Source organism: Pteropus medius, unplaced genomic scaffold (genome assembly GCF_902729225.1).
Source record: "Pteropus medius unplaced genomic scaffold, Ma_sr-lr_union100, whole genome shotgun sequence".
NCBI lineage: Eukaryota > Metazoa > Chordata > Mammalia > Chiroptera > Pteropodidae > Pteropus > Pteropus medius.
Genome location: NW_024354502.1, coordinates 18805451 through 18832310, shown reverse-complemented (window position 1 = coordinate 18832310; position 26860 = coordinate 18805451). Strand labels below are relative to the sequence as shown.

General features: G+C 33.8%; 1 protein-coding gene across 1 annotated transcript; it reads left to right on the top strand.

Moving 5' to 3' along the window:
• The first annotated feature begins 13 nt into the window (after positions 1-13).
• DCAF13 (DDB1 and CUL4 associated factor 13) lies at positions 14-26048 on the top strand. The gene is made up of 11 exons (XM_039853919.1): positions 14-221; positions 4673-4872; positions 5446-5553; positions 8200-8289; positions 9737-9892; positions 13010-13087; positions 14978-15060; positions 18462-18626; positions 22839-22974; positions 24112-24275; positions 25140-26048. The coding sequence occupies exons 1-11, from the start codon at positions 152-154 to the stop codon at positions 25225-25227; spliced, it is 1338 nt and encodes a 445-aa protein (XP_039709853.1). The 5' UTR covers positions 14-151; the 3' UTR covers positions 25228-26048.
• Positions 26049-26860: the final 812 nt, after the last annotated feature.

The window sequence follows — 26860 nt, the reverse complement described above, 5'->3', positions numbered from 1 at the left end:
GGTCCACCTTAGGCGTACCGGTTCCACTTCGTGAAAGTCACGTGACAGGAAGTAGTCAAGAAGAAGCGGAAGTACAGTTCTCCGGTACAGGCGGCGGTAGTCTGAACCGGGACGGAAAGGCTTGTGGACTTGTGGAGAACTGGCTGCCAAGATGAAGGTGAAAATGCTGAGCCGGAACCCGGACAACTATGTTCGCGAAACCAAGTTGGACTTACAGAGAGGTGAGACAAGTTAGAGAGCTCGCCAGCCTTCGGCCTGGTCTCGGATTCCACCGAATAAAGCTGGCAGGGAGACGCGCTCTAGTCTCGTTCTTTCCCTGTTCCCTTTAGCCCAGGCAAACTTTGTGCAGATCAGGCCGTTGTGAGACTGGGTAGCGGATAACTTTTCTTCATGTCCTTTTTCTAAGAATTTTTTCTAGTGGTAAGTGGAAAAGTTAGCTATATGGAGAATGCTTCCACTGCCACCCCCAGGTGCTGTTCTCAGATTTTTCTCAGGTTCTCGTGGTTGAAAAGTGGAACACGAATGAGCCAAACTCGTGAGTTGAAGGATTTAACAGTTAAACAGGCTTCTTTAAACCTTCCTGCTTTCTAACTTCTGGCCATTTTACTACTTGAAATTATGTACTTTTGGATGTGGGAAGAGGCAAAGGTGAAACTTAAAGCCATTAGTTTTCTCTTATGAACAATTCTGGGAATTGAGAATGGTTAAAATGAAATCAATGAATTTTATTTACTGGTCTTTCTCCCCGTTAACATTTTATTTATCTGTAGTGGTCTTTCCCCCCGTTGACTGCTTATGAACTACAGCTCATGATATCTAAATGACCAGATACCTACCATATGTGAACAGACTATTCTAAGTGAAGAAAATAAAAAGTTCATAGGCCTTAAGGCAGGAATGAACTTAGGCATAAAAAAAGAGGGACCATGTCATCGGTGTTTTAATAAGGGATAAGTGATAGAAGTTGATGAGGTTGGAACAATATTTCACTATTTTGATTTGAGTAGTAGAGGCTATCAACATATATACGAGCATTGGTCTCTACTTACAAGATGTTTACAAGTTAAGAAACGACAATAATGTTTCTAAAATGCAAATTAGGTTATGTCACCTGGATTTGACATCACCTTTATTCCTTGAACATGTTCCCACCTTCCTCTCTAGTTTTACCAGTCACTACTCCTCCTGCAAGTAGCTTACATTCACCCTTGGCAGTCTGGGTGAATTTCAGGTATCCTCTTTCAGTCATCCTCTTTGAGGCATCCTGAGGCACACACCCTTATCCAATTTCTCTCCTTCCTCTGGGAAGCCTTCTCTAAAGAGTAATTCTTCCATACTTACCCTGTATATCCTTCCCATCCCCACATTTAAGCACCCTTTTTTCTTTAACCAGTATCAGAGTGTTTATCCCATTGTCTCATGATTACTATTTTGATCGTCAGTCTTTCTCATCAAACTGAGCTTTCAGAGAGGAAAAATCATGTTTGTTTCTATATCCACCGTGTTTAGACAGCACCTGGCACATAGTAGTTGTTTTATGAGTCTTAATGCAGGAATAAATCTGATCTTGTTAAGGGGCTTATGTAAAATTTTATTTCTTTATACTTTCTGATGAAAAATTAGAAGTATTGAAGCTCTGTAAAACATAACATAAGGAAGACATTATCTTTCATTATTTCATTCTTGTTTAGCTGTTATTTCCTTGTAACTTTTGTGGAGTATTCAAATACTTGAGTATTTCGATTAATAGACCTGGGGTGGGCATCAGAGAATCTGTATTTTTAAAATTCCTTTGGTTATTCTGATACAGTTGTTAATATACAAATGTGTGAGAACAACTTACATAAATTTATGTCATGAATATGTTAGCTATATTATCCTCAGTGCTGTGGCACATGGCCGATGCTCTATATGTATTTATTGCATGTTTATTGTTGACTGAATGTATGAATTCAGAGGTAGGAATGAGTAGTGATTTGAAAAACTATAAGAGACATGAGCTTTAAGCCAAATATGTTTAAAGGATACATAAGGTTTAGATAGGTTAGGATGAAAAGTTGGAGTACATTCTTGGCAGAAGAAATGACTTTTGCAAAGTCTCAAAAGTGGGAAATTGCCAGGCAGTTTTAGGTGACTGTGAATAAACCAATTTGGCAAGAGCTGAGTTTCAAAAAGCACTTGAAGCTGAAGAAGTAGGTTGGGACCACATTGTGGAAGACCAGAAAAGAGCTTGAAATTAATTCCATTGGTCAGAAGTCTCTAAATTGGATGTACTGAGCTGTCCATTGTGGAGTGGAAAAAAACAGTACTTCACTTTTTATTTCTTAAAAAACAAATGAGCCTTTATTTATATAATACTTGCATTGACAGTGACATCCTCATTTCGTGCTGTATGTGGTACTTCAATATTCCAAGAAAAGACTGGAAGGTTGAGAAAGGTGTGCTTGCTTCTACCTTTGGAATATTGCAGCATGTTACAGTTTACATTTATTGGCAGATTATATTATTTTAAATAACAGAATCTGTATAACAATTTGTAAAGCGATGGGAGGAACCATAAAAATATTTTTTCCTGCAGAGGTTCCCTGGTAATACCGTGGCAAGTTCTTAGAAGAATTGTGGAACATAATGATGAGTTAAACATTTATTTAAATTTGCTAAACTTTTCTGTGGCTATAAATAGTTGGTAGGAATTTTTATTTTTTTATTTAAAAAATACATAATCTACTTCAAGGTCCATTTTAATGATGAGTGATGAGTGAGGAAGCGATTACATTTCAAAAAATCTTGTGCTGCAGAAGGCTATTTTGAAAATTTATATTTAGAACTGTTTCCATTCATTTAAAAAGTATTGTCCTGAAAATGATGAAAGCGTCATCTATAAAAATTCATTTTTGACTACATAAAAATATTAGTAAACAGAATGATCTCTACTTTGTTGAGTTTTTTTAACTGTTAAAATTATTAAAATGCCAAAATAGTTTTAGAAAGATCTATTGACATCAGAGTAAATGGAAATTTTCTAGATAAATTTCATAAATAACTTTTGCAAAACTGGTGGTTGGGACTGAAAATTAAATATTCTAAATGTGGCCAATGATGGATGTCTTCTCTTTGGATCTGCTCCTTTTTTTGAAGGGCAGGCAGTCTTCACTTTGCACAATACTGTATTAACTGAACCACTCCCACTGTCTGACATGTTCACAGTGACTGAAGTCACATGTGTTAGCACAAAACTGCAGAAGGAGGAGTTGGTTCCAGTATGTTTGTGCTCCCAGTAAGGCAATACCAGGCAGTAGCCAGTTCTGCCTGTATCTTTTTCGACTATGGTAGCAATTAAAACCAAATATTGATATAAACTAAGTTAAAACTTTTGAATCACTCTATCATAGTGTTACAATGAGATTTTTTTTAAACAAGCATCTTTAACATGCTTTACTAAATAAATACTGTGTACATATGTTAAGAGGGGGAAGATATGCTCAAAAACTCTGTTACTAATGGGGCACACAATCAAGAGTTTGAATACTACCACTGTAGGGAGCCTTTGAAAGTTTTCGAGCATGGGAATGACATGTAAAAAGCTGTGTTTTAGGATGATTAATCTGATTATAGTGTAAATTTCCACCAAGTAGAGTAGGGATGATATTACAGTAGTCCAAGTATAAAGTAATAAGGGCCAAAACTAAGTTACTAAAGATAGGAAAAGGGAAGAATGAAAAAGTATTTCAGAGAGAGAGTATAAGTAGGACCTTTAAGTTTTGGCATTGGGAAATGTGGAAGATGGACTATATAAGATCGACATGTTTGAGCTTGTTTGGATGTTGGATATAGTACAATTAATGGAGTCAGAAAAGACAGCAAGTTGACGTCATGGGGTAAGACAATTCATTTGCTTTTAGACATTGAGGGTTTTTTTAAACATGTGGGCTTAGAATTATTTCCTAAGCATAATTATTAGCTGAGACAGCATGTTTGGCAGCCTAGCATAATAGTTAAGAACTTGGATTCTGGAGCCAGACTGCCTTGGTTTGAATCCTGGCTCCATCATTTCATAGACAAGTTACTGCTCTGTGTCTTAGTTTTCCCAACTATAAAGTGGGATATAGTAGTAGAATCTAAAACATAGGGTGCTATGGAAATTAAATAAGTTAATATAAGGTATTTGGAACAGTGCCAGGCACATGGTAAAAACAGTTTTTTAAGCAAATAAATGTAGAAAGTGCTCAATAAATAGTGGCTATAATCATAAACACAGCAGTGTATGCCTGTTACTACAGCGATTAGCTCTGGAGATTAATAATGTTCCTGCTCCACAAGGAGCTTAGAGTTCAGTGGGGGCAAACATTTACATGCACTTGTTTTGTGCCAGGCACTGTGCTAGGCATAAGGAGTAAAAGTGAAGAATGCAGTGGAAGCCCTGTCCATGAAAGCTTACAACCCAGTTGAGGAGTATAGTAGGACATATAAAAAGAAAAGCTGTGTGTATATATAGGGTCTAATTATTTTGCAAAATATATATGCATTCTATGATTTTCTGGTATTCTGGAAGAAAGGTCTCCTTTTGAATTCTTCACAGTTCTAGGCATAGAACAGTGTCCCTAACAACGGCTTATTGAATGATTAGCTGAGAAAGACCACAGGAAATATTAAATGTGAATTGTTTTTTCAGTTCCAAGAAACTATGATCCTACCTTACACCCCTTCGAGGTTCCACGAGAATACGTAAGAGCTTTAAATGCTACCAAACTGGAACGGGTATTTGCAAAACCGTTCCTTGCTTCCCTGGACGGTCACCGAGATGGAGTCAATTGCTTGGCGAAGCATCCAAAGAGCCTGGCTACTGTCCTTTCTGGGGCATGTGATGGAGAGGCAAGTGTCACTCTAAAGGTTGATATTTTAGACTAAAAGTAGTTACGTTACAAATGTTCTTCCTTTAGTTTGAGTTACTGTGGGTTTTAATTGGTTTGATTTCATTTTTCTGTGTCTTGTAATTCAAGACTAAATTCTGTTTGAATCAGTAACTGAATAATTTCTTATCTAAAGCTACTACATTTTTAATTTCTTACGTTTAGACTTAATTTGACAGTAAATAATAAAGCATGTTTACAATAAAGCTATTTCAGTGTGAGTTTTATTAATAACAGGATGTTATTAATGATTCAACATTTAATCATTTCTCACTGCCAAAGAAAGAAAGCTTGGAACACTTTAAACTGGAATCAACAGAGTATTTAGCAGATTGACTATTCTGCTTGTTGATATACTTATCCATATGCATTGCATTATTTTAATACAGAGGATTTTGTTTTTAGCTGTCTGGTGGAGTGATTCATAGCCTTTTTTTTTCAGTGTTGAATTTATTTTTCTTGGAATGTAGTACTCCTGTGCCTGAATATTTTATATTTACAGTTTACTGAAATTTGCCAATATGCTTTATCATAGATTAGAATTTGGAACTTGACTAAACGAAACTGTATCCGTACAATACAAGCACATGAAGGTTTTGTACGTGGAATATGTACTCGCTTTTGTGGGACTTCTTTTTTTACTGTAAGTATAATGCCGTTAAGTTATTAACTCTTTTTACCACGTGTAAGACTGATCTAATTGAATATTTTCTGAGTTCATTTATTTGTCCCAAGGCCCTTTTGGTATTTCACAATGCAAATAACTTGCTAAAACCTTGTAAAGGACTTGAAAAGTCCTCATTTTCTTTATGTAATCCAGCCTTCCCCTTACTCTATGATTTTTTTAATAAATAATTACTTAACATAATATTGAACTAATATCCTATAGAACCCTGAGAAGTGAGATTAATGCAAGGTGAGAGTAGAAAGGTAGTTTAGTTTATTCTGGAGGATTTTCAGTGCTTTGGGATAAGTAAATTGTACTGTATCAGATAGTAAGTAGTAAGTCATTGAAAGACTTGTGTTTGTGTGTGGTAAGACATGCATAACATAAAATTTACCATTGTGTAGTCAGTGGAATTAAGTATATTTACACCATTACACAACCTTCACCACTATCCTTTTCTAGACTTTTTCATTTCCCCACACTAAAACTCCATAGCCCAATGAACAATAACTCCCATTCATCTTACCCCCAGCCCTTGGTGACCACTGTCCTACTTTCTGTGTATTTGACTATTCTAGATACCTCATATTAGTGGAATCTTATATTTGCCTTTCTTTGTCTGACCTGTTTCAATTAGCATAACGTCCTTAGGGTTTATTCATGTTTTGCATATGCCAAAATTTCTTTCCTTTTTAAGGCTGAATAAAATTCCATTGTATGTATATACCACATTTTGTTTATCCATTCATCCAACATGGACATTTGAGTTGTTTCACCATTGGCTTTTGTGAATAATGCTGCTATAAACATTGGTGTACAAATGCCTGTTTGAGTTAATCGAAAGTTTTTTTAACAGGAGAATGACAGAATCTAAGCAGTGCTTTGAGATGATTAATTTGACAACAGTAAGTGATCAGTTTTTAATAATCTGAGGAAGCAATAATAAGAGTCAGTGCTGGAGATTGGAAACAGTGGAAAGTAGTTGTTAGGTTTAGAAACATTTTAGGGTTTGCCAGGCTTGACAACTGAGGGATGCCTAGGAGGATGGTCGTTTTTAGTAAACAGTTAGCTAGGAGGATGGTTACAGAAACGAAGCCAGGAGTGTCAAACTTGAGAGGACAGTGAGAATGGAAAGGATATGGTGTGATCCGGGCTGTCAGTGGGCTATTCAAGTGAAGATACCTATCATGCCTTTACGGATGCAGGTCCAGAGCTCAGGAGGAAAGGTGGAGCTCAACTTAGCAGCATCAATGCAGAAATAATTATTGAAGCCATCGTATGGCATTGTTGGAAGTGAGACAGAAAATATAGGAATCAGAGATGTCAGGGAAGTAGCTTTGGGAAACGCCTGCCTCTAGGAATGGGAAAACGGAGTAGCTAGAGAACTAGAAGAGCCTGTGAATGAGCTTAATTTCCCAGGAGGAAAGGATAGTTGGTTGTGTGAACTACCACAAGAGATGATGAGGATGAAGACTGAGAAGAATATTTTAGGAATGTAGACCGTAAAGGCAAAAAATAACTTCTATAATTCTGCTCTTTCAATTTTGACACTGTTAGCGATTCGATGTGTATCTTTTCAAATGTTTTAACCTATATATACAACAGTTCATGAATACTATACGCTAACCAACTGTGTAAATCTTCCTTCTTTTTATTGGTGATTTTTTAAAGAACAGGTCGAGTAGCATGCTGGGCACAAAACCCAGATTGCAAAGGAATTTGCAAGGGAATAATAAAGGGCAGAGGTGACTTCTGGGAAACCTGAGAGCTACCTTTAAATATTGGAAAGATCATCATGTGAAAGAGGAAATGGCTATTTGTTGTTCCATATAGGAGCATTTGGAATAGGTGTTAATGTTAAAAAATTTAGTTTCAGTGTAAGGAAATACGTGTTTGCTGTCAGTAACCAAAATAGACTTCATTGCAAAGCATTTAGTAGCTTTTCACTAGACGAGTGCACACAAGTTTCATGACCCTGTCTAGGTATGTTAGAGAAGGAATTGTGATCACAGTGAAAAGGCAAATGATATCTTTACTGACAATCTAAAAATTTTCAGGGTCTTTCAGAGGTCTGTAGTTCACAGTTCTAGAACCAACTTAATAGTTTCTGGAATTTTGTGTCAGGTAAAGAAGGACTTTATTCATGCTAAAGTCATAAATATGCCTTCTCTCTAGTATTTTTATCTTTTTAATTTTTTATTTTACATTTAAAGTTACCAGGAATTTTATTTTGATGTCAGGCATCAGATCGGGTGAACTTTTTAAATGACTAACCTGATATTATAATATCATTTTATTGTAGTCCATTTTCTTCCTAATTTAAAATGCCATTCTTATTGAAATAGGCAGTTTTTAGCTATTATTTATGACTTAACTGCGTTCCTGCTCTTGTTCTTCTTTTGCTCCACTCATACTATTTTGTTTTTCATTTTATAGACCATATGTATTTGTCACAATTATTTCCTATAACAAGATGAAAGATAAATAAATCAATAATTATGATACTGGAAGAATATGGGTTGTGCTATTTTTAAAACTGGAAATGTTTATAATTTGATGTATATGTTGGTAAGTTTATAATTTATAAAAGTTCATTATCTTCATCATGATAAATATTTCTAGGTTGGTGATGATAAAACTGTGAAGCAGTGGAAAATGGATGGACCAAGCTTTGGAGAAGAGGAAGAACCATTGCATACAATATTAGGAAAGGTACAAAAATGAATTGATCCATACTTTGTCTATTAAAATTCTTCTCTTTTACTTAAAATAATTTCATAGTTTTAATTCCAAAAAGAGATATATGTAAGAATCAAAGACTTTAGGCTGTAATAATTGACCTATTTTAAACACTATTTAATGCAGTTAAGGTCCTTTGCAGCTAAAGAATTTATTTCTGTTTTTAGCTGGAGAATGCAATGAAACATTTCCTTAGAGGGAAATCTATAAGGTAAAAGATCAGAAAAAATACTGCTTGAGCTTCTGTCTGATTTATATCATGATAGATGTTACACAAAGCTCAGAATTTCTTACTTGAAAGAATCTTTTAGGAAATGAAGAAATGTAATAATATGATAATGTTTTTCGTATAAATCTTATTTACATTTCTTATAATCTGCAAATCAGGTGATATGATTTAGTTATAGCTTAAGTATAATTCAGAATGTTTGGCCTATATTTATAATGCTTACATTTTCATATTAAGCAAAGTTCTAAAATTAGATTTGATCTTTAAATATGTGCATTTTTAAATTACTGTTATTTTACTATTAGTTACATATTTTAAGTCCGCTTTTCAGGTATCAAGAGGTTATAAATGTTCTTAAAAAGACACATGTGGGTATGAGTATGAGCTGGAAATAATTTGCAGTTGGTAAAAAATTGGTTTCATACTTGTAATATGCCTTTTTTCTAGAAGTTCCAAATGTTTTTTAAATATTTAGTTTCACCTCTGTCTCTGTGATATTGGCGATTAATTCTTATTTTGGAAGAGTTTGTAGGACTTGCTGCATTCATGAATAGAAAATAATTAGAAACCTGTAGATGCTGCTAAGAGTTCTTAAAGTGCTAGCTAAATATTTCCCTCTAATTTGCTTTGTAAACTTTTTTTTTTATCGCATAGTAGTAAGGCAGACTTTAATCTGAACCTGAATAGATTAATCACATATTTTAATAGCAAATTTATGAGATTTTATTGCTTTTAACAATATTAGCATCCACCCTCACCAATTTTATTTCTCCCCTTACATTTTAATCCAGTTGTTGGTATCTATGTTTCTGCCCTGGGAATCAGTACTTCACATGTTAAATGCGGAATGAAGTTTTTTAGAAATTACTTTTGTGTGTCATTAGTTGATTAGACGATCCTTCAGTATCCAATGATGATTTAAATTTAAAAATACTTCAGTAATATGTATTCAAACTTAGTTAAATGTATCCCATGTTAACATTTTTCTTTATTCCCAGAATATACGATAAGAAGCATCACTCCTTATGGTACTGTTTTCTCCTTTAGGTAAGGGCTTCAGAGAAGTTTCTTTGTGAACAGGGATCTTCCCCCCAAAAATGAGAGTGTAGATAAATATATTTAAAATATTATTCTGTAGATTTGATGTAATTATGAAAAGATCCATCTATAACAACTTCTTTGCTTTCAAAGACAGTGTATACAGGAATTGATCATCACTGGAAAGAAGCTGTTTTTGCCACATGTGGACAGCAAGTAGACATTTGGGATGAACAAAGAACCAATCCTATATGTTCAATGACCTGGGGATTTGACAGTATAAGTAGTGTTAAGTTTAACCCAATTGAGGTAATGTTTTTGAAATATTTTCTGCTTGTTGTTTTCTTATTATTTAATAATTTCACCTCTGTTTAAGAAACTTTTAAACATACGATTTTTTTTTTGAGTTTGAATGATATTCTGGCATTTAATCAATTTTCCAGATTATATCTGTGTTCTGACACCTTTAATCAAATCTTAACGTGTTTACCTGCAATTTAGTCCCAGATACCAGTGCTAAACACCATTAGAGGAGAGTGAAAATACTGTCCTGAAAACTTCAGTTTAACTCATGCTCTCAACACTCATGTATCAGATTACATCATTGTACCTTTAAGAAAAATGTTTATTAACTCTCTTAGAGATCAGAAGAAGGAGCATTGAGCATTCATTATTTTCTTTAATTATTTATAAGTGACAAGGGCACATCAGTGCTTCATAATGGTATGCTTGAGTATTGTACTGTATGACAATTACATATGTTTTTCTTTGCTTAGAAGTCAGATGTTATTCCTAATTCCTTCCAGGTGTAAGGGAAGAGTTGGAGATTAGCTACTACCTATTGTTTATTTAGATTCAAATACAGGAAAGGAAGCTGCCCTGAAGGCTAAGTAGACCTTGGATTGCAGATCTTTCCATGAGCTTTTTCTGATTATATAACAGTAGGTGAGCTCATTGTCCAGAGGACTTGGTAGAGACGCCTTTTCCTGAAGAAAGAAAAGGAAATTTTTGCATGTATAAGCTGATTTTAGAAGTTATCAGGAGATCATCATATCAGATAGTATAAGAGAAAATCCTGATATGCAAGTTTTACACTCTCAAGTTGACAAAAGGATGGTAGAAAGGCCAAGTCAAAGTAGCAGGGTATAAAAATTGTTTGTATGATATGTTGAAACACAAGGTGCTACAGCGTGATGTGAGTTTGCCTTGTGCTGCTGAGCAGTCAATCAGAGGACACCCTTCTTGTCCCCAGCACATATACATACACACCTCTGAGAGGAGCTGCTGGTCTAGAGCATGGTTTGGCAAACTGTAATCTATGTGCCCAGTGCCTTTTTTTGTAAATAAAATTTCACTAGAACATAGATGTGCTCTTTTGCTTACATATTGTTTGTTGCTGGGTTTGCAGTACAGTGACAGAGTTGAACAAATGCTACAGAGACCATATGGCCCATAAAGTCTAAAATACTTACTCTCTGGCCCTTTACAGAAAAAGTTTGCTGAAATCTGGTCTAGAGTATCTACTATATCTTCCTTACTCCATCCTCTGTCTCCCTTCTTGTATTCACTTTGTTTGTAAAAGTGAGGTGTGGCGTGAAGGGGCAAGCCAGCTCTGTATAATCAGGCCATGGTGACACTAGACAGAAGGAAGCCACTAACACAAGCGATTTGTGGGAGCATTTTATGTCCTACTTCATGTGGAGCTAAGCTTGAACTTGATTTCCTGGCAATGTACCTTTGACCTTATATAGTTGAGACTTTCTGTATATTTGTTTCTTTTTTAAATGAGATTGATTATATCTTTCAGTGTACTCAATAGGTTTATTGTGAGTGTAAAAGGCAATAATACATGTGAATATTTTTAAAAGGTGTTATCCAAATTTAAGGTAGTGATGTTATTACTATAGGTGTTATCCAAATTTAAGTGATGTTATTACTATTTAAAAAAAAAGAAGCAAACATATTGATTCCTACTTCTCTGAGGGAAGGTCTTTCACTTCTCTATTTTGGTGAACACCTGTGTTAGAAGAACCGATGGGCAATTCTAAAATCATAATTATTAGTGACGACCTAGCGACCATGTTTTTCAAATTTGCCTGTATAGCAACTCTATTTGTTCAGCTGTATATGTAGTGTTTTTTTTTTTTAATCTCATGAACTGACTTACTGGTAAAAACAAATGGTGTGCATGTCTCTTATCCTGTATTGAACTTAATGGAAAGGGCATGTTGCTGTGAACAAATGGAGTGTATCCGTCTCTTCTAATCAATAATAAATTTTCTGTTAAAATATTGAAGCCTAGAATTCTAATAAAGTCAAAAGTTTATGTTAAGCATTGCCACATTTTACAATGTGAAAGTCAGCTTTTAGTCTAGGCAGAATTTTTGCTTTGCTTGGATCAAAGTATTTTTGGGACCTGATCGGACCTTAAGGTAGCATAATGAGACATCAGGAATGGTTGTGAGAAGTCACTAACTAGGGTAAAGTCTCAGAGGGGAAGTGATGATGTTTTATTTGAACTTTGTACACACATGTAGTAGGAGTTAGCTGGCCATATAGCTATTTAGTAAATATCTCTTGTTTTTCCTCTTACATGTGGAGTGAGAAGTAACTAATTGGCAGAAGCCAAGAGTAGTGTCAGGACCCATAAGTGAGGAGGGAATGGTGCTACAAAGACTGGGATTCTGGGCTCCAATGGTAGCTGGAGGGCTTATTTTCACTTAATGCCAAGTGTTATTATATAAGTACCTTGCACATTTATAACTGACTTAAAAATAAATATTTGAAACATCTTCAAACAAATGATAGGCCTAATTTATACAGAAGGTTAATATACTTGAGGAAATGTTTAACTACTAATAAAATACTAATTTATATAATTAGGAAATGTTGCCATACAGATATTAACTTTTAAATGACACTACCTAATGCCGGGTTGCAAATAACATTGACATATTTGCATGTTGCGGTTCATATTGATTGGTACAACTCTCTGGAAAAGGATTAGCCCTAAATATCAAAAACCATAACTTTTTTTTTTAATGCTTTTTTGGTTCAGTAATGCTACTACTGAAATTATCTCCTTAGAAAAAGAGCTAAATGTATGAAAATGTTTACGGAAGTGTTATAATACTGAAAAAGAAAACAGGTCTAAGTTGAGAGTGGATGAGTAAAATATGTTGTTACAGAATAGAACACAGAATTATCTGTACATTGTCATCACTGGCATCTAAAATATGAGCATAGGGATTTAACAGTGAAAATAATTTGCTGAGATTATGTATGATTCATTGTTCCCTCTTAAAACGACTTTAATGTAACTTTGTATCCTAAACATCAAGGGTAATTAAATCATTTGTTCACTGAATGGACATGGTTTGCTGCCAAGCCTGGCTTTTAACTGGTGATTGTTATACTTATTTTTAGACATTTCTCTTGGGAAGTTGTGCTTCTGACAGGAATATAGTACTATATGACATGAGGCAAGCTACTCCTCTGAAAAAGGTGAGTTTCAGTTTGTCTTCTGCTTTATACAATTGTTAATGCATTCCTCTGTAAATTGAGTGACTGAAAATCTGGAACAAATGTTTCTTCAGAATTTAAAAAAATTTCTTTTCATAGAGATGTTCTTAGAACCCAAAGTGATCATAATGGCATTCTCTTAGCTCCCTATTGTTTTTTAGAGACCCTTAAATTTCTGCTAGGTACTATATCCTAGTCATCTTCGTATCTTTCATAATGCCAGTAAATTTTAGGCATCTAGTTAGTGCTTATTAAATTGAAAGGTTTTAAATTAAAATTATTTCATTCCATTACTTCAGGCTCCATGATTGTCATATGATACATACAATATTGCATTCTAGAAAGTTTTATAATTACATAACTAAGTTTATTTGTTTAGTTATGTGCTGATGGGTACTAGATTGGCATTTTGTTTAGACAAACACTATCTTGTTCAAAGTGACATTTCTCAGTAGTGCTAGGCAGTCATTCCAGGAGTTAGATATCAAAGCTAATACAACTTTAGACTGACTCTTTAGAGGGAGAGAAATACCGTCGTTAAAGAGGAGTGCCATTATAAGTGAAAAGGTACGAAGTTGATTTCAAGTGCTAGAATTGTGAGCATGCAGGAAGGGTAGACATTGATATACCACGAGTTTATTTTCATGGTCCACATATAAAAGATGTGCTTTTACATTTTTGTTTTTTCTCAGTAGTTTTTATAACATAATTCAGAAATACTAGGAGTTGAATATATTCATTGAAGTTTGAACTTGATAAATATGATAACCTTTCCAAAGTACCGTTTAATCATTTCACTCATTCATGTGATATAGTGAGAAGGTTCTACATGAATTTTGGTTTTAGACGTAAAACAGGTAACTTAATCTGTTTCTCCTGTAAAATAGTGATATTAATAACTACTTGCAGCACATTGGTGAGAATACAACATGATACTTTAAGCATTTAGCAGACTGCTAACATGAAGTACTAGTTTAATAAGTAGTTTTTGCCCCCTCTGGCCCTCCATTCTCAGTTTTTAAATGGTGCTTTATTACTTTTAGGTTGAAGAAAAGAACTGTAGGTTGGCTTTCAAGGCCCTCTAAAATCTGGTCCCAATTTGTATTTCATTTATTTATATGTTTCAGTCAATAAGACAACATATAAATAGACTTTGTCACATTGCAGGTCACGTTGATGGATGCAGAGATGATATTTTCTGTTATTTCTTTATTCTAGCTACTAGACTATCAGCGTTTCTTCTGTTCTTTTCTAAATGTAGTAGTTCTCAATCAGGAGTTGTACTCCCTCACCAGGTGTATTTTTGGAAATGTGGGAAGGGTATTTTAGAGATTGCTAACTGGCATTTAGTCGGCAGGTACCTGAAAAGATAAACATCATACAATGGACAGTCACACACAGCAAAAGAATGTTGTACCCAAAATGTTCCTATTGAGAAACTTTATAATATATTGGTCCTTCACAGGTCAGCTCCAATCATGCTTGTCTTTTGAAATCTCCATTTTAACTCTAAGCTCACCATTAATTTTGCCTTTAATTTGGTATTTAATTAGTTATTGCTTCATTGTTTATATTTAAAAATTTTTTATATATGTCTCATTAACCCAATTAAACTATAAGTTATTTGAGGTCGAGGGACCATTTATTAAGCATTTTTATATTTTCAATATTTACAACTCTGTGTATTCAGGAAGCAATTATTATTGATTTATTTTCCTGTTGCACCAAGGCAAGTACTGAGCACATAATAGGTATTTACTAAATATTTGCTTAAACATTGGGAAAAAATGAAAGGAAATGAAGTGGGAAGTTTATTCATTTCAGAGAGAATTAATTTCACAGTAATAGATTAGAGTGTGCTTCCTTTTTCAGGTCATCTTAGATATGAGAACGAATACAATTTGTTGGAACCCTATGGAAGCTTTCATTTTTACTGCAGCAAACGAAGATTACAAGTAAGTTTCCTTTTAAACTTACTTCTATCAGAAATAACTCAATCGTATAAGTCTTACTAATGAAGTATGTTTCCTACATAGTATTCCTTCAAATATGTTAGAAAACTGTCATGTGTTTTGCTAAAAAAAAAAAAATGTTTCCCAAATTGGAGAACAGCTTCTTAGAAAAGTATTTTCAGTTTTCAAAATGATACATACCAGGAACAGTAAGCTATGACCTGTGGACCAGATGCTGTCTGCTGCCTATTTTTGTAAGGTTTTATTGGGAAAATAGCCACAATCATTAATGTACTGAATATGGCTACCTTTGTGCTATAATGCCTGAGTTGCATAGTTGCAGCAGAGATCATATGGCCTACAATGCTGAAAATGTTTATCAGCCCCTTTACCAAAAAGTTGTTCGATCTGATGTATACCATATAAATATGACAGAACCATACACGTTTTAATAGAAACTAAAAATATCTGCCTACAAAATTTGTAGCTCTTCAGATAGCTGATACTCATGTAGTCTTGTTATCAGCTGTCACTCTTACTTCAGTAAGACAAAAGGAAAAATAGTTTCAATTTTTACCTTAATATTTGCAAATATATTCTGTTACTCCATGTAAAGTGAAGGTGACTTAGCAGCCTTATGTTCTTGACCTAGATGGAATTTTATGATTCCTTACATATTGCTTTAAAACTTGTTGAAGCATTTCACATTGGCTCTCCTGTTTTATATTTGCAGTATCCCTGCGAGCTGAATAGGACATGTATGTTATCCCCTTTTTAGAGATGAGGCTATTGAAGCAGGGGTTTAATGTCCTAGTGAAAAAAGAGCGTCTCATCTTTTTTATCCAAAGCATTTACTGTAGTGCTGCACATACGGTTGGGTCTTGACACATTTTTTTTTTTAAGGTGGAAGTTCGTTTTTGGGTTGAACTTTAGATCTTCTGCATTTAAGTTTTGTGTTCTTTTCACTATTTATAAAAGCATAAATTAGCTCAAAATAGGATTTATTTCATGATGTTTTAGTGATACCAACTAAGAAGATCTATTATGACTCTCTGTACTAAAAAGCTCAGTTGTACTCTCATTAACAAGCAGTACCAAAGAAAATTGAAGGTCTTTTAGCCTTTATTGATATTTTGAAATTAAATGGTCTTTTTCTAGTTAAGGTCTAACACTTATTCTAATTGGCTGTTTTGTCAAGGTATCTTTTTTCAGAGTATCCCTGGAATTTCTCATTTCTTACCTTGGAAACAATTATATATGGCACCTAAAACAAAGAGCACATCCCTTATAAGAAGTGACTGTTAGGGTACCATAATTTCTCTTACTTGAAAGTGATATTGCTGTGGTATCCTTTTTTCTATATTTTTAACATTTTTTTTAATTGCTCTTAAAATAGTTCAGTTATTCTGAATTAGAAATTGAAGTTCAAGCATGGACTCAGCCAGTAACTACTGTAGAAATTTGGATAAGTCATATACACTAGCTCCATGCCATGATTTTATCATCCGTAAGATAAGGGGTTAGAATAGGTGATCCCTAAAGAATTTTATAACTCAAAACTTTGTTTATGTAAACATTGTCCATCCAAATGGGTTGATTTGCTTGGAATTTGAAAAACTTTTAACCTTTTTCTCAGGTAGAAATTAAAACAGAATTTACTTGGAAAAAAAACCTCAGAATTTTCTAAAACAAAATAAACCTGATTGAAAACCACTGCTCTAGACAGAGAGTATAAAGCAGTTGTCAACTCAGAAATTTAACATCAAAGATCAGTATGACCTTGGCTGACAATCCTGTGGTATGTTGAAAGATTTGGGGGATATTTTACTGTTTACATCAATGACTTTTTGTAGTAATGGTATTAAAAAAAAAACAAACATTCTTTTTGAAGTGTTAGGTTTTTAAACATTTTATTTTGAACTAAAATTTGCAAAAAGTTGCAAAACAAGTTGTAAAAATAGTACCTGTCAACCAACTTCCCCTAAAGTTCATGTCTTTTGTACCATCGTTCAATTAGCAAAACCAAGAAATTAACATCGGTACAATACTATTAACTACAAACTGTTCCACCACCACTCTAATGTTCTTTATTCTAGGATATAACACAGGATCAAATGTTGCATTTAATTATCATGTCTCTTTAGTCTGTTCAGTCTTTGTTCCTCAGTCTATCCCTGTCTTTTATGACCTTAGATACTTTTGAGAAGGACCTATTAGTTATTTTGTAGACTGCCTTTAATTTGGGCTTAAGTGATGTTTCTCATTATTATGCATCTTTTGCAAGAATACCACAAAATCAGTATGCCATCTTGGTGCATCGAATCAGGGTGACACGATGTCTTACAACTGGCGATGTTAACCTTGATCACCTAGTTAAGGTAGTATCTGCCACGTTTCTCCACCATAAAGTTACTGTCTTTTTCTTTTTATAATTGATACATATCTTTGTGGAGATGCTTTAAAATTATGTAGATGTCCTGTTTCTCCTTAAACTTTTGCTCACTAATCTTAGCATCTTGAAGTGTTTTACTGTTAGGAACTTAGTCACAGTAATGCTGTATTATAGTCGCCCATTGTCCATCTTGACTCATTTGAAGCACTATTCTTTAAGCTGTTGATTAAGAATTTTTAAATCTTGATAATTATGAAGTTGTTTTTTTCCAGTTCACAATGTATAGTTTTCTAATTTAAATACACCCTTTGAGAAGCTGTGCTCATTCTTATAAATCACTGATAGGAGTATAAATTAATGCAACTTTGTTGGAAATGATATGTCAGCTCAAGCCTTAAAAATGCTCATGCCTTTGAACTTAATAATCCTACTTGTAGGAATCTGTCTAGATTCAATTGAAACCATCTCATTCAATTAAAAATTAAATGTCAAAATTTCAAATATCAGAATTTTATTTAAGAATTTTTTACTAATTTAAGTTATAAATTATTTTAACTCATTTAAACATGCAAGCATTAAAATATTAAAGATTATTTATTGGATAAATGCTCGTGTGCTATATGAAATATCAGAATACAGAGCTTTAAACAGTATTATCACTTTTATTAAAAGTATATATTTAAATTACATGGTGAAAAGATTAGGAATAATTATTCTGTACTGAGTGTCTCTGGATGGTGGAATTAAAGGTAAGTTCAGTACTCTTTGTACTTTGAATTTTTCACATTTTCTACACTGAGATTTATGTTTATAAGGATGAAAATGTTTAATCTTAAAAAATAATAAAAACTATTGATATTTTTCCCTATTCCTTTCCTGCTGTATAAAGAATTAAGCTGTTTATTTAGATGTGCATTATTTAGCTAATGGTCTTACTTTCACGAGTGTCTCTTAGTACTCTTTAAACTTCTTTATAGAAATTTGTATCAAATAATTAAAAATCCTTTTACAGCTTGTATACTTTTGATATGCGTGCACTGGACACTCCTGTAATGGTACATATGGATCATGTATCTGCGGTGCTTGACGTTGATTACTCTCCCACTGGGAAAGAGTTTGTGTCTGCTAGTTTTGATAAATCTATTCGAATCTTTCCTGTGGACAAAAGTAGAAGCAGGTATGTACTATCAATAAACCATTTGTTTTTGTTTGATTTTTCCTTGTCTTGATTGTCATTTTTTTGATTGTGTGTATATGATAGGGCTCACACCCCAGTATTTTGACATGGAGTACCAACTTCCACTGTATCATCTATGGTTGAAACATCAGCCTCCTGGGCAGTTTATTTCATTGAACAAGATATTGTCTTTATTTAATTTGTCGCTATGAAATTTTATTGTTTGCCTTAAGGAAAAGCCTTTTATTTTAGAATTGCTTTTAAATGCTTTATAGTAAACTTTTTTTATGAAGACTTAATTTTTTTAGAGCAGTTTTAGGTTGATAACAAAATTGAGTGGAAATTACAGAGATTTCCCATATATCCCTGCCCCCATGTATGCATAGGCAATCCCATTATCAGCATTACTAACCAGAATAGTACATTTGTTACCAAGGCTGAACCTATACTGACACATCATAATCACCCCAAATCCATAGTTTGCTTTAGTGTTCACTCTTGGTGTATATTCTCTGGGTTTATAATAACATGTATTTATTATTGTACTACCACACAGAGTATTTTCACTGCCCTAAAATATAGTAAACTTAAAATTGTTTTAATTTGATAATGAATAACTTAGATAAGTTTTTCCCTTATACACTAAGGCAAGAAAGAAAAAAGAAAAATAACAGTTTAAGTTGTCAGGACCATTCTCCCTCCACTCCACTTAGTAGGTGTAAGCCTTGGAATGATCAGGAGGTAGGAGATATGAATACTCAGCTGTCCTGGACTCTGTGTGTCTCATTCTGTAAGCACATTGAGTATAATTCTAGTGTCTAAGACATATTGTTTTGTATACTTTGGCCCTCTGTTACATATTATACGTTAATGAATGTAATATATTTTTATTATCTATATTATATCATGTATTATTGTATTGAGGTAGTTTATAGAAAACTATGGCATTTTAAGGTTTTTAAGGGTAATTTTGACTGGTCTTGATTTTTTGCTTTATAGCCTGACTTTAAAACTTAACTCCTGTGTCAGATAAGCCTCTTGTATAGAGTGCTATAGTTTACAAAGCACTTTCATACACATTCATTTTGTTCCTTACTAAGGCCTTATATGTGTTCCTGGAAATATATTCAAAGCAAATCCTAGTAAACTGGAGGAAATTTACCCATAAAAAATAATGATAGTTAAAGGATTATGGTGGGGTTGCTCACACTAGAAGATATGAACACCCCCATTTTCATACAATAATGTTAATAACATTAAAATTTTAAAAGAAAATTAAATGAATATTCATTCTAAAATACAGTTATGTATGTACACACACACTATGCATGGTATACATATATACATGTACAGTTTGGTATTGTTACTACAACAGAGTGGGGGAATCTCACCATTTTAGTATAATGATGAGAATTTTAATTATTACTTTTAATGATAATTAGCCTGGCTTCTACAGTGCTGAAAGTTTCTGAGCCTTCTTAAAGAATGCGATTTGTTTTCAAGGGTATATCGTGTCCTTTTAACTCACCGTCTGTCCCAGCAGGGCCAGGACTAGAGTCCAGAATTCAAAGAGTTACCTATTCTTAGGGCTGTGCAAGTGCCAACTCTGCATCTGCACAACCCTAAAAGTAAGTGCCTTTCAGAGTTTACACAGTGGGCACCTCATTTGCCTCACTCTAGCCCCTGCGCTGTATTCACAGCCAAAAGATCTTTCAGACAGAGCCTTCTCCTGGGAGTCAAGCAGCTTGTCCATACCTTGTTCATCATAGCCAGTCTTCTCTTTGGTATTGCATCTTTCTCTCCTTCAATTTGAGGACTCTGTATTGATTTCTAAACCACCTTGTTTCATCACTGATTGCCAGCAAATAATTGTAACCATCACTATTAGCTGATTAAGAAGGTGCTTGAATCAAAAGCATACCGATTGGAGCATTCCGATGACTTTGATACTCATTCCATCCTCAGATCTTCATTCCTTCATCTTCATTGTAGCGCTCTTAGTGTTGGTTTCTATGTGGTTGCTGCAACTAACCTGATGTTATCCAAACTGTCATTAATGGTTTGTTGGGACTATTTAGTCAGGCCTAAGGCAAAGCTGATAGTTTCCATTCTTCACACCTCTCTGGAAAATATTAAGAATCAAGAGACTGTGGCCCCCATTATTTCTTGGCATTAGACTCTCCAAAGTAGTAGGACACTATTTTTTTCAGTAGGATACATAAGTAGACAGAATGGGAAAAGAACAAAGAAAGAATCAGAGAAATGGGAATGTTTAGGCACCCGTGATCCCAAGGACCCAGCAACTGAGTTCAAGCCAAATTATTCCAAAGCCAACGTGGGTACTAAATACAGGCCTAGGTAAAAGCTTCAATTATTCTAAAATTGTATGAAACGAAGAGTTCTTATACTCATTTCAGGGGAAGTGTCTGCTGATACCATTTGGAGGTTTTATAATCACAATCTTAATATGTGTTTCTGTTGGGTTTAGATGTAAGTGGTATTCCCTCTGACCTTTGTCTTCATCTGCTTGAAAGCTAATCTAGTTTGTTTCCGTGTGATCTCATTTCCTACATTGCAAACCTCAGATAACACAGGCAGTGCTTTGAATGATCTGTATTTACAAAATATTTTCCTTTGAAAGACCTTAAAATGGTATATTTTTAAAGTAAATTTTGAGTAGATTTTCTTAAACTACAGTTAAATCGATGCTTGAAATTAGGCTTCAGGATTTCATGCAGTATTTACTAAGCAAACAAGAAAATCAGTTGCATTCACGTGGAACAATTTGTTTATTTTGACTATATAAAGAATAAGTTTTTAAAATGTATCTCTAAATAGTATAACTTGTAGTGAACTTTATATGTCTATCTTATGTGTAAACATAAACACATTTAGAAGTTAAGAATGCTGCTTAGTTTACCATTAAGGAGGATTCTAAGTTGTTTAAGTGAATGACCATTGGATTTGACTGGTCTGATACGTGAACAAGTTATTTTTAATGGTTACCAAAGCCTGATTGAATTTTGTAATATTTAAATTCATTGCATGGCTATGGGAAAAAAGGCCCTTCTAAATACAGAGATTATAAGAATTTAGTCTTGTAAAGCAGCATATTGAGAGCATAAGAAAAAGCAGTTTGTCTCATCTACTTTTCATTTTAATATGATGTTCTTTCTAACCATTTTCTAATCATTCACTCACTTTTAGAAGTAAATTTAATGTGATTTATGTACATGTTCATTTAAGAGCTCACAACATATCATTTAGAAACAGTATAAAAGACTAGTTTTGTGAGTAATTCAGGGATATTTTTATACATACGTACTCTTTGGTTTGGACATCATGTGTGGCTTTTCTTTTACTATGCAGAATTTGCTGAGCTAGTTTCCTTTCTCTCAAGTAGTCTACATTTTGAATCATATTTTTATCCAGATAAAAAAAGTTTATTTCTCCAGAAGTCGCATCTTTTTATTTTTTCTAACCTTATCTTTTACTTGCTTTTGGATATTATTCTTCACACTTCCCAATATAGTATCTTCTGTGAATTCACTTAGCATGTTTCACACCTTTCCAAATAGGTACGATAGTTGACATCTCCGTTTATTAATTGATTCTTACCTCAACTCATCAGACACTTCTATAGCCCTCCCTTTCTTTTCACACATGTAAATCAACTCTCACTTCAGTTAAACTTTTTAAACAATTTTACCAAAACACAAATCAGACATTAGGATCAACATATCAGGATGTGCTCTCTGAATGTCATTGCATTTATTTTGTTTTCCTGTAAAATGGAAAAGGAAAAGCACGATGGTTGACCAGAATTGATTTGGTGTAGCGGGTGAGGGCTGAAGGAGAGACTTATTAAAAACAATTCACTTCTTGCTATAAAATTACTCCAGGTTCAAAATATTTGTGTTATATGTCTTCAGTTATTTTGTGAACTTTTCTGGGCATCTGGTTTTACTTAGTTTGTTTTTGTTTATTTTTTTATTGGATTGTAACTTCTCTGAGGACAGGAGTTTTTTCAAATTTCCCAGCACTTAGTATAGAATCTTGTCAGTTTGGTTCAATAAAAGTACATTAAAATGAATTTGAATTTCCCTTTTATACTCTCTTAGCACTCAAAATGGTATCCTGATACTCTCAATAGGCAGTGGTTAAACTCTGTACCGAAATCCGAAGGGTTTTAACTTAATTCCTCTTCTGTAGGGAAGTCTATCACACAAAGAGAATGCAGCATGTTATCTGTGTAAAATGGACTTCTGACAGCAAGTATATTATGTGTGGATCTGATGAAATGAACATTCGTCTGTGGAAAGCTAATGCTTCTGAAAAATTGGGTGTGGTAAGAGACCCCATTTTCTTTCATTGTCACAAAGCTAGTTTCTGATTTTATTGGATGTCATACTGTAAAGAGATAAGTATTTTGATCAAATTGGCATAGTTGGGATAAAAAGAAATAAGTTGGCACCAAAACAGACAAGGCTGTATTAAGATTTACTTTACATGTCAAAGGCACCTTCAGAGTCCTTAGTTAATTTAGATGTTTGATAATATTTGAGCCTTCTTGATTCTTTGTGTTTTCCTTGAGGTAGGGAGAGAAGAGGTAGGGACTGGAAGTAGAACTTAGAGTACCTGTTTCTTCTGAATGAATAGTATTCTGACAGATCAAAAGCTGCAAGTCCCTGTGAGGTCTTTTAATATCAAAGACACAGTAAAATATTTAACTTTAAAAAGATAGAGAAAGCTTCAGACTTTAGAAAACATTCGATGAAAATATAACATTGTTATTAGCTAGCTACCTCTGGGTTTTAGAGTTATGAGTGATTTTTTGTTTTGTTTCTGATGTCTTTCTAAATGTCTCATGTTTTCTCTAAGAAAACATAGTGTTTATATCAAAAACATATTAAATTTTAGAAGGAAAGGTTAAGGGTGAGTTATTTTCTGCTTAGCACTAGTAGGAAAATCAAGATATTAACAGTAATTAAAGACAATTCTATTTTAGATTTAATGATTGGTATTACATTATGCCTAGGTTTTGATTCATCATTAAATGTTTCTCTAAATCATATTATCCTTATCATTTGTTAAACAAAGTCTAGTTATTACAGAATTAAAAACTTTTCCTTTTCTGTTTCTGTTGTTATTTTAACCAAAAAATTTTTTGAGTGATTAGGTGGTTTTCTGTTATTTTTGCCTATGGAAGGTCCAACTCAGTGGTCCACGTAGCCCTGCTTCTTCAGTACTGAGATTTTCACTTGGTGTCATTTACCTACATTGTAGGCATGCTATCTAAAAGGAAGTGCTTGCAGAGCTGGTATGACTAACATAACCTTGTATAGGGTAGAATTACATTGGCGGTTTTGGTTGCATGTCATAAAAGTTTAGTTTGGGGGCAATTTGGGGTGCTTCTTAGCTTTGTTATGCTGAAGCAAAACAAAGAACACACCATTCATTAAAATATCAAAATGCATTTTTTCAGCTTACATCACGAGAAAAAGCAGCCAAAGATTATAACCAGAAGTTGAAGGAGAAATTCCAGTATCATCCTCATGTAAAACGAATCGCTCGTCACCGACATCTACCAAAATCTATCTACAGCCAGATCCAGGAACAGCGCATTATGAAAGAGGCTCGTCGGCGCAAGTATGTCTTGGGGGATTTTACTCTATCTCATTACCCTTTTCTCATTCCTCCCTCTTATCTCACCAAAAAACCCAAAAAACTCTATCTTTTAAGGGGCTAGTTTATGTGCTGTTATACATTAGAAATGTTTTTGAAGACTTTTCTGAGTCTTTTTCTTTTTTCTAATAAAAGGGGGAGTAACAATCATGTAAGGTTGTAAGAATTTCTAATACTTATTTTTGAGAATATGTTTAAAGGACAGACTATGGAAATGACTTATCAAAATAAACTATTGCTCATACTATAAAACTTTACAGTAGATGTTTTTAAAAATGATTTCTAATGTAGGTAGAAGTAAAAGGTATTGTGTATTTTCCAAGTTAAAGAATGCAAAGAATTCATAGTGCTCATTTTTTAAGTAAAAATTTTTCTACCATGCTTCATCATAACATTTGGAATCTAACATTGTGGCCCTAAAGCAGAACAACAACTCATCACTACCACCCTGGCCCCTGTACAATGTTCTTCTCTATAGTTCTTAAATTCATGCAGTGTTATAGGGATTTTAAGATGGAGCTCTTTTTTTTTAATTAGACTATACAAATGACTATTATTTTGCTTTCTTTGGATAGATGTTGGGGTTGAGTCCCTTTTAAATATTTTAACAGCTGGCAGGTTTTTACTGAGATGTAGTAAGAGAAGAAGCAAATAAGTTAACAAAAGTTGATTTCTAGGTACTTTTTACCTATTTCATTGTGAAAACTTTTTAATAGGTGGTTTTCCAATGAAAGAAAATGCCTTGTTATTTTTCTGAGAAAGTTGTTTTTGGTTAAGATGATTTCTCATAAACTTGCTTATATTTTATATATTTCGTTTGATTTCTAGGGAAGTAAATCGACTCAAACATAGCAAGCCCGGATCTGTGCCAATTGTGTCGGAGAGGAAGAAACACATAGTGGCAGTTGTGAAATAATGTTTGGTATTCCTACTGATACTGATGTGTAATTACTTGTTATGTTTTGATATGTGAACTCTATAAATGAAAGTAAAGTTGACCCTTGAACAAGACAGATTTCAACTGGCAGGATCCACTTAATATGTGTTTTTTTCCCAATAAATATATAGTTGGCCCTCTGCTTCTTGGGTTTTGCATCTGTGGATTCAACCACCATGGATCAAAATCTGTATTTTATATCTGAAGTGGGAATCCCCGAATGCAGGGGGCCGACTGAAGTTATATGTGGATTTTCTACTGCTCAGGGCATCAGTAACCCTAACCCTCGTGTTCAAAGATCAGCTGTACGTCTCTGGTATAACTGTTTAGTTATATCTGTAGAACTTTATCATTGCTCATTTTACCTACCCTTAAATATTATCTAAAAGGTGGCCTTGGTTGATAAGATTATCCAACATTTTATTTTTTAGCTGCTTTCTTATTGAATACAGTATTTGCAAACTAACTTATTTTTTCAGTTAGAAGTTTCAGATATACTTTAGCTCTGATCTGTTATTGTAGACAGTATACATTTAAATTTATGTTTAAGACCAAACATCTGTTGTGTTACCTTTAATATTAATTTGAGTAATTATTACAATGGTTCTTCCTAAGATTTCACATAACATGTAGAAAAATTATGTCAGAACTTTTTTCAATTGAATTTGTTTTCTGTACTTTATTCATATTTGGCTTTTTGAAACTAAAGATCAGCCTTCATTTATGTTACTTTCATAAATGGTAGTAATAATTTAAGGTTAAGTTACAATAATAAAACATCCTTTTTCTCAGCATTGTAACTTTGATGCATTTCTGCTAAATAATTTCTCTTTAATCTCACTAAATTGTAAATATTTTTTTGTGACATAGATTGTTTTTTTTTTTTAATCATCAGCTTAGTGAACTATTATAAATATATAGAAACCAAACTTTTAGGAAATTTTAAGTAAAGAAGAGATTTAAAAAATCCAAAGAAAAAATGTGTTGTTAAGAATGCATATTTGTAGTAAAAATATGAAGAAATTTCACAGGGATGATAAAGATCAAAATCAAGTGAATGAGAGGAGGACACAGGGTGAGATACACAGGAGACTGCAACTCTTGGTAGGATTTATTTCTTAAGCTCTGTGTTCATTCTATTTTTTATGCTTTCTTGGACATATTAAACATTTCATATCTTAAGGCTGAGAAGAGATCAACCATCTATCTTTTAATCCTTGTGATTTATTCTAGGCCTCAAATTACTTGATTTTCAAGACAAACCAAGTTCTCTTGTGAACTTATACTGCTGTTGGTTTGGGTGTGATTTCAAAGAAAATATGCTAATACTGATCCATAAACATGAGCTTCTGTGTCAGTTTGAGTCCTTTAAGAAGCAGATGCCTAAACAGAATAAGATGTGCAAGAGATTTATTAAAGAACTGTGAAAGATAAAGAGGAGGGAGCAGGATTAGGCGGGGGAGCCTTCCATCTGTACTGTAGGCTTGACTCCTGTGACAGGAGAGCAAGAAGGAAGGGCACCTGGGTAGGAAGGGCCTCAGACAGCTGTGCAGTTCTAGAAAAGGTTGGGCCAGGCCAATGGGATGTCCTTGAGCCAGAGTTGCTTGTCCAA